The sequence below is a fragment of the Heteronotia binoei genome, chromosome 3, assembly GCF_032191835.1.
Source record: "Heteronotia binoei isolate CCM8104 ecotype False Entrance Well chromosome 3, APGP_CSIRO_Hbin_v1, whole genome shotgun sequence".
NCBI classification, from domain to species: Eukaryota; Metazoa; Chordata; class Lepidosauria; order Squamata; family Gekkonidae; genus Heteronotia; species Heteronotia binoei.
This window is the reverse complement of record NC_083225.1, coordinates 123873720-123889975: the sequence shown is the minus strand read 5'-3', so window position 1 is coordinate 123889975 and position 16256 is coordinate 123873720. Positions and strand designations below refer to the sequence as shown.

At 40.0% G+C, this 16256-nt stretch overlaps 1 protein-coding gene across 2 annotated transcripts in view; it reads left to right on the top strand.

Moving 5' to 3' along the window:
* The window catches only part of GBE1 (1,4-alpha-glucan branching enzyme 1), a 349834-nt gene that overhangs the window by 311002 nt on the left and 22576 nt on the right, over positions 1-16256 (top strand). The window contains exon 14 of one of the 2 annotated variants that reach the window (XM_060234428.1): positions 2166-2318. The exons of the other annotated variant lie outside the window; for it this stretch is intronic. Coding sequence (XP_060090411.1) covers positions 2166-2318 — 153 coding nt within the window. The remainder of the gene's footprint in view (positions 1-2165; positions 2319-16256) is intronic. 2 annotated transcript variants of the gene reach the window in all.

The following is a 16256-nucleotide window of genomic DNA, read 5'->3' as shown; positions in this document are numbered from 1 at the left end:
TTCCATCTTATTCAGTCAAACAAGATTATTATATGCTTTTTAGAAGTCAGTAGCAGCAAAATAGATTTGGGATATTATTATATAATTTGATAATGCCAGAGATCAGTGGAGTTTAAGTCAGAAAACTAGCCTCAACCTGTTATTGTTTTCCTGAATAGAGTTTTCAAGAGGTAATCCAAGCTGCCAAAGTGTCTATGCATATTGGTTCTAGAGGATTTGTTCATCATCCTGAAAAATCTAATTAATATGCTTCTCAATTCATTCTAGGTACTGGACAATTTAAATCTCATATGTGTGCCTAAGATGAAACAAAAAATCACTAGCAAAATTAATATAGTTCCAATAATACTGAATATTTCTAAAAGCTATCCACTTAACTTATAGCTGAGGATGGTTCAGGATTTTTCATGTGGACAGGGAAATTATTGTTCAGACCGCACACCTGCTTCCAAGTTCCTTATTCCTGTCATAGTCCAAGCCTTTGTATATTTACTCAGAATTTAATCCTGTGAAAACCTATTTTATAATATTAGGACAACAGCCTTTATAAAGAGTCCTTGATGCATCCAGTACCAGTTCTTAGTTTTCTTATTCACTTTTTTCCTTTATTATTTCTCCTTCCCTAAACAGTTCTTGTGTTATATCAACTTGATATGGCTGTCTAGATTTTTGCTTACCTTGCCAAACACATAAATGGTTCCACTAAAAGTCTAGTATTTAAAAGTCATAGCATTCAGATGTACAAAGTTAATCGCTCCACTCCAACTTGAAGTCAGGTGTTATTCTTCAGGGAGGGATCCTCTAACTGTTCCTTTCATGCTTGTTTCTGGCTGCTGTAGAGTGTTTCCTCTGCTTTGGTGCTTACTTTCTTCCACTAGCTGTGTATTAGAGCTCCTTAAAAATCATTTTGTGTGTGTGTGTACGCACATAAATCTAGCATCAGTGGAAGGGAATGCCACAGCAGAAGAAAGCCTCCACAATGGCCAGAAAATAAATGCAAGGAGAATTACGTCATAGGACCCAAAACATGTCTCTTTCTTGCCCATTCTCATTTTGAAATTGGCCATCTGTAATACCTGTCATGTTTTAGCAAAGTTCATCTTCTCAAATGTACATTTAAATATGCTACACAGAAATGTAAAATACTTTGCCCTGTTATGAAGGTACTGCATCATCAGATGTTCATGTGAGGGGTTTTTTGGATGTTTTTTGCCAGTCAAGGAGACACTTTCTGGGCCGGCATGCTCTGGGATGAAGCTGAAAGATAAACTTATAAGCAATTACTAGGGTTGCCAGACCCTCCAGTGGAGGCGGGGGTCCCCCAGTGCCAGGTCCCACCTCCCTGATGCTGATAAGCTGGCCTCAGTGGGGGAACTTACCCCCAAAAAGAAGGAAAGTCCTCCCACATACAGTTACGTGTCTATGTAACTGCTCACATGACCCAGAAGTGATGCTATGACTTTCGGGGTGTCAGGGGCAATGCTCTGGTATTTGGGCAAAAATTCTATTATAAAAGCCAAATTTACCATGGAATTTTTGCCCAAATACCACAGTGTTGCCCAGCCATCCTGGAAATGGTAGTGTTGCTTCCGGGTCAAATGCGCAGCGACAGGCATGTTACTGTAGTTGAATGGGCCGTCCTGTTGCTCCTGGTATGTCCCCTCCCCATCCCCCAAAGGGTGCCAGGAGGGACCCGGCAACGCTATCAATTAACTATTCAAAAATAACTTATGCAGTATCTGTGAGTCACAGCTTTTGATATTCTTGTCACCAGTAAAATCCTGTGTCATTAAATCACCATCAACCCATTTGTTGGCCTAAACAAGAAAGTGCGTAGTCAAAAGAGCTGTGAAGAAAAGAGTGGTGCCTTTGAATTTTATCTTCACATGTCATTGTGAGGAAATTTTTCTCCATACCTTCTTCTTTTATATCTGAAGTAAAATGTATAAACTGGCATGTTATTCTTTTTTCTTTTACAGCTTACTTAGCTCTTTAAAAATTAAAACTGTAGTTTTAGGATCTTCATGGTTATAGGCTTACACTGTAAAAGAAGTGCTGTGTAGATCTGATTTTTTTTTTCCTTCACAGTTGCTTGGCGAAACTCAGTATGCTGGTAACATGGACTTCAATATTTTAAAAAAAATCTTTTTAAAAATCTTTTTCAGGCTTATGTGAGTGAAAAAAATGAATCAAACAAAGTCATTGCTTTTGAGAGAGCAAATCTCCTGTTTATATTCAATTTCCACCCATCTAAAAGTTTTACAGATTACAGAGTGGGTGTACAAACACCAGGAAAATATCCTTTATTTTACTATGATGTGACATATATAAAAAAAACCTTAATTTATAGTATTGTGTTTACATTCCATGGGTTGTGTTTGCTGCATATTGTGAGACAAAGTATACATGGTATCATTCTTGGAAGAATATGTGGGAATTCCTGCACAAAATCTTTTAGCCACTCTTAGTTCCAAAGTTCTGGTGCCACAAGTGAGGTGGCCTGCTCCCGGCTTGCCACTTGCCTTAAATCTCAGAAGGTGGGGGCACCTGAATTTAGACCTCTGAAGATGATGGCAGCGAGTTTGGTAGTTTCATAAGGAAATAGGAGGTCTTTCAAGTATTTTGATCTCAAACCACATGAAACTGTAAATACCTGCCCCTTGAATTGATCCCGGAAACAGATTGGGAGCCAATGTTCACTGGTCAAAACTAGAATAATATGGTTCCTACTACCAGTCAACACCTTGACTGCAGCATTCTGCACTAATTGCAGTTTCCAAACTTTCCACTTTTCGAGGGCAGCCCCACTGCACACTGCAATAATCTAATCTTAGATGTAACCAGGGCATGCAGTACAGTGGCCAGATATTCTCTGCCCAAGAAAGACTACAATCGGCTAACCAATTGTAGTTGGTAGAAGGTACTGTTGGTTACAGCTGCCAGCTGCTTATCCAACAGTAGGTCTGGGTCCAAGAGCACCCCCAGATTATAGACCTGATCTTTCAAGGCAGGGGTGGGGGAGTATCTCCCGAGGGCTGTTTACAGCCTCAAGACCACTTGGTCTGGCCCTCAGGGATTGCTGGGCTGAGTCGAGCCACATGGCAGCCTCCCTGAGGCCTGGCTGGCCGGTGAGAATCGTGAGGCACAGCCACACTGTGCAGCAGCCTCCCAAGGGGCCGGCTAGCCAGCAAGGATTCCTTTATTTCCCTTTCTTCCCCAAATTTCTTTATTTCCCTTTCTTCCCCCCTTTATTTTCATTTCTTTCCATTTCTTCCCTCCCATTTCTTTTCTTCCCTTTATTCTACTTTCTTCCCCCTTTCTTTATTTTCCTTTATTACCCAGCTACCACCAGTTCAATTTGCACTTGATTATCCCAGATGGTGTGGCCTAATATGCTAATGAGTGTGTGACCTAATATGCTAATATTAGGGAATGTGGTCTAATATGCTAATGAGTTCCTGTTGGGCTTTTTCTTTCCAAAAAAGCCCTGAACCTAGGCATTTGCCTAGGGTGGTGGATTGTGTGTATGTGTGTGTGCCAAATTAGACTCTCCCCACATGACTTCAAATAGAAAAACAAATTTGCATTAATTTTGCCGCCCTGAATCGTTCTCCCTTGGCGGAGCACTGTTTTTTTAGCTGATAATTTTGTATGGCCCGCAAATGTTGCTATAACTATCCAAACGGCCCTTGGCAGAAAAAAGGTTCCCCCTCCCTGTTTCAAGGGGAGTGCAACCCCATCCAGAAAGGTTACACATTAAATCCCAGATCCAATTTTCCACTCACCATTAGTACTTCTGTCTTGTTGGAATTAAGTTTCACTTTATTAACCTGCTGTAAGGAACCGATCAGGGTTGGCTTGGGAGGGTGACCGATATAAATTTTTTTCCCAGTCACCTTCCCTCAGTCTCTCAGGCACACATATAGAAATCTTGTCAGACCCCTAAAAGATGGGCACCAGACGGTTTTAAAGTAAAAAACCAAAGAAATATTTATTGGATAACAAAAGGCAGGGGAGAGGGATTAAATAATATTGATTAGATCTGATCAATACCAACGAATCAGTTGGCAGGCAGATGGTTGGCAAAATAATCAATTACTAAACAAGAAAGGAACATATGAGATGGGTTGAAAGATATTGATATATTGGGCCCATAATAGACTTCTTTAGAAGTGGCTGTACCACAGCCAGTTTCAGAAAGTCATTAACTACCTCTCAGACCCAGCCACCCAGGCAGATTTAAGTAGCCAGTAAGGACAAGGTTCCAACAGTGGTAAGCCTCAATGCCCCAAGGATCATTTTGATATTGTTGGACTAAACAAACTGAAAAGAATTGCAAACAACTGGATAAATTGTAATCCAGAGATTGAGCGAGGGGGGGACCTTCTCAGTTTGGTAGAGGGTTCTCCAGAGCACCAAGGGGCAGCCAGACTTGGGAGCAGCACCCAAAAAACCTTGGGATCAACACAGGAGAAAGCAAGGCAGGAAAGCTTCATGAGGAACACATCCTCTTCCGAATGGGAAAAAGAATATCTTGGCAGTTTGACATTTGCTGCCCACTCAGCTCTCTCCTCCACAATCAAGAGGGGGGCAGCCACAGGGCCGGATCTAGAGGGAGGCAGAGGGGGGTGCTTGCTCCAGGCACCAACAGAGGGGGGTGCCAAATTGGGTATGGAGTCCATTGTATTCTGTGGGATCATAAGATAGAATGGCCCATAAGGGGGCATCATTTTAAAATTCCCCCCCCCTCAAAAAACATGTCGATCCGGTCCTGGGCACCCATACCACATTTGAGTCATTCAAATACATCCGATGCGGGTGGGTGGAGAAGCCAGCCTCCTCCCCAGCCCATTTCTTATGGAGCTGCAATGCCAGCACACAAAACCATAGTCATCAACAGAGTGGAAGGAAGGGAGAGAAACAGCTCTTCCTTTAGGGGATCTAGAGGTTGAGCAAGGGGAAACCTTCTCAGTTTAGTAGAGGGCCCTCCAGAGTACCATGGGGCAGCCAGACTTGGGACCCAGCACCCAAAAACTCTTAGGATCAACACAGGAGAAAGCGAGGCAGGAGAGTGTCATGGGGGAAGACATCCTCCTCCTGATGGGAAAAGAAGTATATCCTGGCAGTTTTACATATGCTGCCCACTCAGCTCTCTGCTCCTTAATGCACCGCAGCCAGTTTCAGAATGGCATTAACCCACACCATATTTGAGTCCCTCAAATCCATCTGATGTGGTTGGTGGGAGAAGTTGGGTTGTTGGTAGCAACACAAAATGGACAACAAAGAAAAGAAGGGGGAAATATATAATAGAACCCTCATCCTGAAATAAGAGCTTGCATGTGCTGACAGATGGCAGATGGGTGAAATTGCAGGGGGGACGGATTAAGGTGCTACTGGCCTCTTGCCCTTTTCTGCAGTGGCAGACAGACTAACACAGCTACCCATTTTCATACATCTGTTGGAGGAAGAAAAGAGAGAAACTAATATCCACCTCCCACTACAGACCCCACTTTACCCCCTACTCTGATCCAGATGGTCCTTTAACAGTCCAGGAGCAGCATGGTAGTATGCATTTCAGTGGACTATAGTGGGAGTGATGAGATGGGAAAATCCTCCTCCATCTGGTTCACTCCTCTAATGGTAGCTTGGATCCAATATTAAAACCTGTTCTACCTACTTTATACTAAATTGTCTTTTGTTGAGCCAGCCTGCTTCCAAACCTCCAGACCTAGTTCCTCCCACTTACTGCAATATTCTGGTGTCTTGTCTCCTGCTGCCCAAAGCATATAATTCTTTGTCCAGGTTTATCCCATACAAATTCCACTTCCCTTGGAGTTCTAAGGATACATTCTAAGTATCATCCTTCTTCAGCAGAACAGAAAAGTTCCAGTGTAGCTCCATTTCATTATGCATTTACAATCCATTTTTTTAAATTGCCAAGTATCAATGATAAGTATAGATAGAATCTAAGGGAATAGCTCTGCTGTACAGTATATCATGTCAGGGAAAAATTCCATAGCATTTGTTTTGATTTATGAGTTAAAAGTCCCGGTGTTGCAGTTCATTCTTCAATTTGTACCCATCCCTAGTGGAGACCCTTTGCTGTTTAAAAAAAAAAAATAGAGACAATTCTGTGTCTATAAGAGATTGGATTTTTCTTGTGGGAAATGTCTCTTTGTTAACTTATCTCTAGGAAGGAAGCTATCTTGTGATATTTACAGTAGGGAGCTCCCAACCTGTACCACTTAGGGCAGGGGTGGCCAAACTATTCCTCAAGAGACACATGTGGCTCTTTCACACATATTGTGTGGCTCTCGAAGCCCCCACTGCCCAGTTGTCCAGCTTGGAGAAGACATTTGTCTCTTTAAACCACTTTGCCAAGCCCACTGATGGCAGCTTGGAGAATGCATTTAAAGTTAAAGTTGCTTTCTTTCCAGCTCTCTCGCCTCCCTTCCTCCCCATCTATATTCCTTCCTTCCAACATCTGACGTTCACATATTGCGGCTCTCAAACATCTGACATGTATTCTATGTGGCTTTTCCATTAAGCAAGTTTGGCCACCCTTGACTTGGGGTTAGGAGAGGCCTAGATGTTCCTGCATATATGCACAACATATATCACAGACAAAAGTGTGTGATACAGTTCAACTGTGTGTCAAAAGTTGCACATCCATTCACAAACAGCCATCTTAAGGATGTGATGGAGTATGTCTGGATAGCACCATTGTCTGATAATATGATTAACCCACAGTTGTGCATGGATCAGGCTATTTGTTTCCTCTGTTTCCTTTTGTTCCAGGCAGTAGACTTCAACCAGGCTATTCAAATTTTGCAGATACCTGCTGCTTGAGAACATGTTTACAGCATATATACTTCCAGAATCCCTTTGGAGGAGGAAGTTGTGTATGCATCCATCATAAGTAGGAAATTGCCAAATGATGGAGTATTTCCAAATATGTGGAAGAAGTGAGGAACTTCATAAGAAAAAAAATGTGAAGGAATTAGTGCTGCCTTTCTTAATATTGAAGAGCCCCGTGGCGCAGTGTTAAAGCTGCAGTACTACAGTCCTAAGCTCAGCTCACGACCTGAGTTCGATCCCTGGTGGAAGCTGGGTTTTCAGATAGCCAGCTCGAGGCTGACTCAGCCTTCCATCCTTCCGAGGTCGGTAAAATGAGTACCCAGATTGCTGGGGGGAAAGTGTAGATGACTGGGGAAGGCAATGGCAAACCACCCCGTAAAAAGTCTGCTGTGAAAACGTTGTGAAAGCAACATCACCCCAGAGTTGGAAACGACTGGTGCTTGCACAGGGGACCTTTCCTTTCCTTCTTAATATCATGCTTTCTTAATGATCTTGACTACCCATTTATAAGCATTTGTGGTTTGCACTATAGCAGAGTGCAGATTGGTTTCTTTTACTTTAGTTTTTAGTACATGATAGTGGAAATAAACTGTAATAGCCATCAGAAAAATGTAGTAGTTGAAAGGATGCAACTTGTTGCTTTCACAAAACAAATGATTTTTGAAGAAGTAATTTATTGCCTCCATAAGTAATTAAATTGTAGAGTTCGCTACTAGTGAACAGTATAATGGCCATGAGAGTAGATAGGCTTGAAGAAATCAGACAGATTTGTGGAAGATAGGTCTATTAACAGCTACTAGCCATCGTGACTAGAGGGCCCTCCATATTCAGAGATAGTAAACTTGTGAATTCCAGTTCTAGAAGGCAACATCAGGGAATTGCCTTGGCCCTTGTGCCCAATTTGTTGACCCTCCATGGCAACTGGTTTACCACGTTGTGTAACAGAATGCTGGACTAAATGGGTCACTGATCTGATTCAGCAGGGTTCTTCTGATGTTGTCACAGGAGATAGCACTTTTCAGATCAGTTCTGCCTTCTGACCAGACAAGCAAAGAGCTTCAGAGCATTAGATAACTTACTATTTACAACATTTCGCTCATTGTGTCATTTTTTTTTCTCTTATTCTCTACAAGAATAAAAGAGGTTGTAGGCACACCAGAGAACATGGTACTTCTCCCCTTTCCCAAGAAGTAGACTGCTAAATGCAAAACTACATTCTACCCCCCTCCCCTCATCCCACATCACCCAGACGGTAGAACAAGCAGTTTAGAAATAGGCACTGAGGAGCAACAGAATGGCATTGGTACACAGGGTGGGATAGTAAGTAAATTAGGGACTTTTCTGCTTTGGAACATCACATAAATAGCTTCTGTGTATAGAGAAGTCTGTTGGGTTTTGTCCTTCAGTGTGCACGATAATGTCATTGCCATTGTTCATTTGTGCCTGAAACATATGTTGAGTTCTTTTTTAAAAGTTAAAAAGTTTTTTTAAAAAAATTGTGCAGAGAAAAACATGTTAGTTCTCTTATAAGCCTTCTGGTTTCATGTACTGTACAGAAGCATAAAAACAACTTAATAGCTAAGGTGGTGTACTAAAGCAGATTCCTAGTGGGGATGGAGACATGTGTCAGCTGAGCTAACTAAATAATGCTAGATGTGGCCTCAGATCTCTGCAATATTACCATTAAAATTCAGGTAGTTGTGCTTCCTAAAGATGTAAATTTAAGCTCTCTGACATTTGCAACCTGCACCTCAAGCTTCTAATGAGCAAATAAGGTCATTTGAATGAGTCACTGGAGTGTGATTGCCCAAGGCAAAGATGTTTCTTTGTAGCTACTTGGTTAGCTCCCTGCTTTAAAGTACTGTTACGTAACTGTCCCTGGTTATTAGAATTCAAGCTTTTATATAAAATGAAGACAAAGAATTTAATTTAGGATCAGCGAAATGCCAAGTTTCATCAAGGTACTTCATGTTAAGGTTAATATCAATGAATGAGAATATTTCTACATAATATTGAAATTCACTTCTTAAAAATATTTTAGAATGAAATACAGATTTTTAGCAGTGTGAGTCATCTGATAGTAAGTTAGCATGATATTTTCTTTCCTTTTCCCTGGCTCCCATGTAGACATGCATGCAGAATACACCTATTAGAACTTTCTGGAAAGTTCTCACTGCTTTCCTCAAAAAAAGTTTCTTGCACAACCACATGGCCGTGCCTCCTGCAGGTCACATGAAACCAGGTGGGCATTGGAGGAATGCCTGGCACAGCTGTCTGACTGAGCCAGCAGTGTGAAATGTTTACATTGCTTCATAGCATAGAAAGGAGATGTTGGTTTCATTTGTGAACATATGAAACTGCCTTATACTGAATCAGACCCTGGGTCCATCAAAGTCAGTATTGTCTACTCAGACTGGCAGCGGCTCTCCAGGGTCTCCAGCTGAGGTTCTTCACACCTACCTGCCTGGACCCTTTTGAGTTGGAGATGCCGGGGATTGAACCTGGGACCTTCTGCTTACCAAGCAGATACTCTACCACTGAGCCACCATCCCTCCCCTATTTTTTACACTTTATAAAGGAATTTGGTGGAGGGAGTCCCCAAGTGTACTATTTTTGAACTAGTAAGACAAATCCTGAACCACCTCTGTCAGAAGATATAAGATGTCTCTTAATCCACTGTGAACAACCCTTAATTTAAGTTGTTTTCCATACTTCCAAAAGCATAGCGAAGTCAGATTTGTTCCACATTTTGCTCAGCTAAAGTCCACCCCCTCTTCTTTTCCCATAAAGATATTCTGTTGTTTGTTTAACTGGGGGGGGGGGGGTAATTTTGTTTCATTTTTTTACTTTTTGTTTCTTTAGCCTCTCTCAGGACCTCAATATTCTCAGAATTAATCTGGAATACTATTGGGGGGGGGGGGAATCAGGAAGTTTCTGTACAGTCACTGAAGCAGACTCACTGTCATCCTAAACAGAGTTGCACGCCTTGAAGTCTATTGAATTCAGTGAGTTTAGAGGGGTGTAACTCTGCTTAAGACTACATTGTCACATCCTTACATCTCACAACATTTTATTGCATTTACTGGAACATAATTGTTCTTCAGCATTTAGGTGCCTCACTAGCTTAAGTCCCTGGTTTGTATGAAGGGCCCTTGGAGATTTCCATACCATGTTATGCAAGTTATTGGAAACAGCTAGGCTTAAGAAAATGTGCTTCTAAAACATTCACTGCAGCTTGCTATTAAAATATTTTCCTAGAAGTATGTTTTATCTGTGATAGACAAGGGCAGACTAACTACATTTTTATACTCTGATGGATGTCAACATAAATGAAATTGGAACGTATGGAAACTAATAGTTCCTCCATAAATACTTGATAAATGCATGCTTGCAGCATTTCTCAGCAGTCGAGCATAAATTTCCATCATCTCTTCCTAAACAAAACCTCTTAATTACGCCATATCATAGTCTTCATAAATAACAATTACAATTTCTGCTATGTGTGAAGTTGATTACAAAATATTATCTACATATACTTAATGATGTTTTATGTATCTTTAAGTCTGCATAAGATAAAATGAAGACTATGACTTTAAGAATTTGTTGTAAAAATTATTTAAAAGCTTAGTTTGTAAAATATGGTGAATATGGTAGATAATAATCAGATCTCCATTCCAAGCTCATAATACTCTCTTCCAGAGTATGACAGGAGAGGCCAAAAAAATTGACACATGCTGCTTCATTCAAAGACCTGGAGCTCTTCCACCAGACCTCTGAATGAGACAGTGGGCATCAATTTTTTTTGCCCCTCCTGTCATGCTCTGGAAGTGAGTATTATCTATGAAGACTCAACCCCTCAAAAACTGGAAACAATTTGCTGGGACAGTTTATGATTTATTGGATTCACATGGAACACAATGAATTAATTCTGGGTGACATTGTTTTTTTATTATAGAGTAGTAGTTTTAATTGTAATAATTTAAAATATATTTAAGTTGTAAATTTTATTGTTTATGGCTATGTTGTAATCTGCCCTGAGCCCGTTCATGGGAAGGGCAAGCTAGAAATCAAATAAATCAAATCATATTATGCAAATGTCATTGGGTCTGTTTTTGTGGAGGTGAGAAACAAGAACGTTAACATCATGATTTGCTTTGTGTCCATGTGAATGGATATCTCAGTCTATATTATCAGGGACAAAGTGGCCATTTAACTTAAACAGGCCAATGCCCTAGAAGGCCATATGTGGCTAGGAACAAGCATAACCAGGCTCTGGCAACTCTGCCAGACCTTAAGGTCTGAGTAGGCTCAGACCTTTCAACAGCATTGGGAATTGGTGTCAGTTCACCAACCATCCTTTCCTGTTCTACTGCCAGTTTTCAAGAGGAAGCCTTGGGTGAGCTAATACCCAGTGTTTGCACCACTGAGCTGAGTAACGTGCTGGCCTGTGGGGCCACTCAGGTTGGCTTGTTCCAGGGCCATTTTCACTTTCCAATCCAATCTGTACACTTGAGTTGGAATACAATATATTATAGTAATTGTATTATACAGGTAATAGAAATGCTTTGCACTCATTTCAAGATTTAATGAACAAAACGTTAATAAAAAGAATATGCTCATGTCTGAAGGATAATTTGTTATGAAAATGAATGCAGTGATTTGGAAACTCAATCTTTGGAGCAAAAGTTCTTACAGCTCCTATATGCATGGTGGGTTTTTTTTTTTCTAAATTGTCCTAAGTAAACATTCAGATGTGCTTGATGAAGCAAACCTCACATGACTTGACTCAGCTTTTCTCATTTCAGCATATGTGGTGCTGAAACAGCTCTTAAAATTAGGACTAAGTTATTTCTTGTTGTAGATCAAGATGGGTAGCTGTGTCTGTCTGTAGTAGTAGAAAAATTGTGGAAGAGCATGAGCTTTCATAAGTCACTGCTCAGTTCTTCAGACTCATGAAAGCTCATACCTTTGACACAAAGTTTGTTAGTCTTTCAGGTGCTACTGGACACTTGCTCTTTTCTATTGTTTTGTTGTGTGTGTTTTTCCCCTTTGTGGGTTCTTTTTTATTTGGGTGTCTAGCAAATCTATGCAGTCAGTGAGATTTGAATTTCTGAATATACCTGTTGCCAGTTGTTAGCTTGTAGACTGTACTAACTGAGGAGACCAACTGGGAAGACTGTAACATAATTGTGGCTACAGCACAGCATCTTCCACTACCAAGATGCACAGTGGAACAGGATCAGAAGCAAGCAGCACTCTAGCTGAATCTCCACACAGGCTCCTCAGTTGCCTTCTATCTCCTCATCTCCTGATTTCCCATCCATGCTGCTGAGAGCTAGAAGACAGACTGAATTATATGCATCCTTGTGGCTCTGTATTTGTTAGCCTTTCCAAACTTTGAGTGACCCATTGTCACTCAGTATCATTGAAACCAGTTCTTCAATTAGGAAAAATAGTTTGCTGATGGCCCTGTGTGTTAGCCAGTATCCCATCTCAACACTTTTTCAGTAACACTGCTAGACAAGTGACTTTTGTATGAAAGACATAATATGAGAAGTGACTCTCAGCAACAGAGTTCACTGCTGCATTTTTTTTGGATAGTTATAAAAGTGAATGTGTGAAAAGTAGTTATTTTCTTTCTTTCTCAGAACCTCCATTTGAAGAACTTCCATTTACCATGTTCATATGTAATGTTGCTACAATAAATGAAGAAATTATGGTCAGAAAAATAATTTATATCTAAGACCATTGTTAGAATTATTTGCATTTCCTCAGTTAGGAAAATATGACCTCTTTTTTTTTCCTCTTTAAAATTAACAAAGCTATAAACATTTCATTTGCTGGGAAATAAATTTAAAGCAATCATTAAAGCTGTCAGAGCTTTCAGCAACAATGATAAATTTTTAAATTTAACATATACTGTACATCACAGAAGCTAAGCGAGAAATACCAGAGGGAGGCATTACCCCCGCATTCATAAACTACAGTGACATAGTAGCATTTGCTAGTGCTGTGTTTAAAAAGGCACCAGAGAGAACAACTGAAGTTGTTCTTTATGGGTCTCTGTGAGGTTTCTGACAATAAAACAAAGGTTTGTTTCGACATATTTATAAACAGAATGCTTTGTTTGTGGGACTGCCAGTCTTCCTGCTGTTTTTCAGCCTTTGGAGGCTGTCATTATATCAAGGACAATATAGTTTACATTTAAAACTTTTGAGAAAAGGTAACAACAGCCTAAAACCACACATGACTTCCAGGTGCACACACACACCTGCCCATATAAATACAGATATACTGGCATTGTTTTAGCATAACATTAGCATGAGTTCTTCTGGCCTACACCCTTATTATAGCCTTTTACCCACTGGCATCAGGTGTTCTCTTGAGTCCAATCAGGAACTTTCCAGAGAAAGTTAGCAACTGCTCTCTAGTGCCCCCCTCCCATATGATTATACAATTGAGCACAGGTTCCCATGATTAACCAATTATCACATTCTTGAGTCTGGCCTTGAAAGAGATAAGGATGGTAGCTGCAGGAACATTGAAATTAGGAACACCTGTAAGCCAATCTAGCCCTTCTAATATTCATGTTAACCCGTGGGGGAAATTAGGATATTTTGCCTCACATAGTTCCTTGGGTATAAAAGATGAATACGTTATCTAAACATCTCTTATGTTTGCCAGACCATCTAAGCATAAATACTAACAATTGCTGGGAAACATACTTTGTTTTGAAGTAAGAGATCAACTAGAATCCTTATTCAAATCCTAATAAATAGCATTAAGCAGCAAAGTCCAACAAGGTTCACCCCCTCCCCTCACCATATACCAATGCTATCTCAGTTCTCAGGTGTATAAAAATAGATTATTTTCAGCTCAACTGTTATAGTGTCCCAAGCTCAGCTGTTATAGTGTCCTGTTGTTTGTCCTTGTTAAAGTACAGAAGAGAAGGACAACCTTCATATAAAAAGTGTACATGTTAATATGTACTGAAGTTTTGGAAGGCCAGATGGATGACAATATGGGCTAAGTACAGAATTCACTCTTCAGAGCAGCACCAAGAGAAATAGGCAGGACTGATAGTCAACAATGGACATTATATAAAAGCAAGAGAACTTGTATTCAAAGTAAAGATAGATCACAAAGAGAACAGGCATGCTTCTTCAGGAAATATGTGAACTTCATAACTGGAAAACTTACCTAAATCATTTTTTAAAAAATTCTTTGTGGCTTAAATTACCTAGATTTAGATTAATCTACATAGCTAGCTCTGTAAATGGGATATGACTAGTATCAAATAGGAAAAAAGTATAGCCTGCAGCAATATGATGAACTACAATTTACTATTCTTAAATCTCTTCCTTGTTTGCAACACACTGCCTGAATAAACTTTATTTTAATTGTGTTACAAACTCAACTTTATAATACAATATGCAACATTCCTCCATGAAATACCATTATTACTATCAGTATGGAGATAATTGATACATATTCTTTATCCGAATAAGAATGATTGGAATCATGCAGAAATGTGGTTTTATAAATAACTATACTTCTAGGTTAACTTAAAAAAAATCAGACTTTTTCTTGACAGTTTAATGCATAATCAAAAGCAGTGTCAACATTTCAATGAAGCTCATAAACTGGAGCTGAGAAAGTTGTGCAGAAGATATGAATGATGGCAATTGTGTTAGTTTTGCAAGCCTTGGCTTTGATCAAAAGTCTGAACAAATAATGAAGCCTGAAAGCCCTTTGAAACATTGAAAGAACAAGCATTACTTCATTCTAATCCTATTAATGGAGGCCTCCATCAGAAAAAAAAATCTTTATTCCTAGCTCAAAATTAAGTTTCTGGAATGCTGTTTGGGGCATGCTTCTTTATACTTGTATGTTATAAGCTTTATTTTATTGATTGTTTACATATCTTGGAAAAGATTTTTGCAAGTAAAGTCAGCTCCTCTCTTAGCTTAAGGAGACATTATTTACTGGCTTCTAGGCTTGCTAGGACATCTTTGCAAAATTTGAACATTACCACTGTTTTTTACAGAATCAAATTGAGAACATAAATGTGATTTCTCAAACATTAATATTTATTTTTATCACAAAGCATTTCACTTGCCCTATGCAGTTGTGAAAGCATTTGTGATTGGCAGATACATGATAACACTTTCAGTGAATAATTAACATCATGAGATTTTGCTTTTTCTTGAATGCAGAAGGCATACCAGAATGGATATGTTAAAAGTTTTAGTATTCAGATGCTGTTATGAATTTACATGTTAAAGTATACGTGTTTCTATGGCTGCCACATATGGGTGCATAGGGTTGCCAGTTCCAACTCAGAAAAGTTGGGGACTTTGTGGTGGAGCTGGGAGACTTTGGGGTGAAGCCAGGAGACTCCCATTCCCTATTATAAATAAAAATACAGCAATACAGGTCCCCTGAATACAGTCTCCATCTCCTCAGCCCCCAGCAACTAAACTTCCACTAAATGAAAGTGAACACACACAAAGCAGCCAAAATAAACAGTTAGAAGCACACACTTTTATGATCTCACTGGGGCAATTCATTCACATTGCTGAATATAACCATCTGCTGTATTTCCACCAGATTCTTCAGACAAATAGGAAAATGAAAGAACAGCCTAGGGGTGACGTTTTCCTCCAAACAGAGGAACTGAGAGCAATGTGAATCTGTCTGCTCGCCCCCCGCCCCTGCAGCTTTTCTGCCAAGATTTAAAGGCACACACACATTCAGAAACACAAACAGTTGCAAGCTTCTTCTAAACTTCTGTAGGTTTGAAGGCACATGGTGACTGTTGTGGTGCAGCTTCCCCTGGGGGAAGAGCCTAAAAAACCGAGGATCCCCCACCCAGACCTAGGGACTGGCAAGCCTAAATACCCATGTTCTGTATAGGTGTAGGCTAGGTGCTATAGGGAAATTTTTGCTATCTAGCCAAATGGAGCAGACATTGCCTGGCAATTTAAGCTGGTTTTGCCTTCCTTATTCTAGCCAGTTATTTTTTTGCTAGCATCTTTCCTACCTACTTGAATTTTTGCAGAATAGGATAAGCTAGCCACCGTGAGGGGCTAAGTAGAAGTATTTTTTACTCTTTAATCCTGGTTGTCAGTACCACAAGGAATCTTAGTTGCCTATTCTGCAGCATCAGTTTGATGAGAAGACTTTGATAATCTAGTAATTAATACTGTCTTCCTGTTCTTTTAAATTACAAGGGCACATCTAGTAGAAAGAAGAAGGCCTGGAGTAATTGGTAATTATCCCAAGGAATCAACAGGGAGAGAAAGGCACCTGACATGACACCGATCTCTTGTGGCTGACTGGGTTGAGGGGAGTTCATGATGAGCTGTCTGTTGGACTCCAATGGTCTCATTGATACC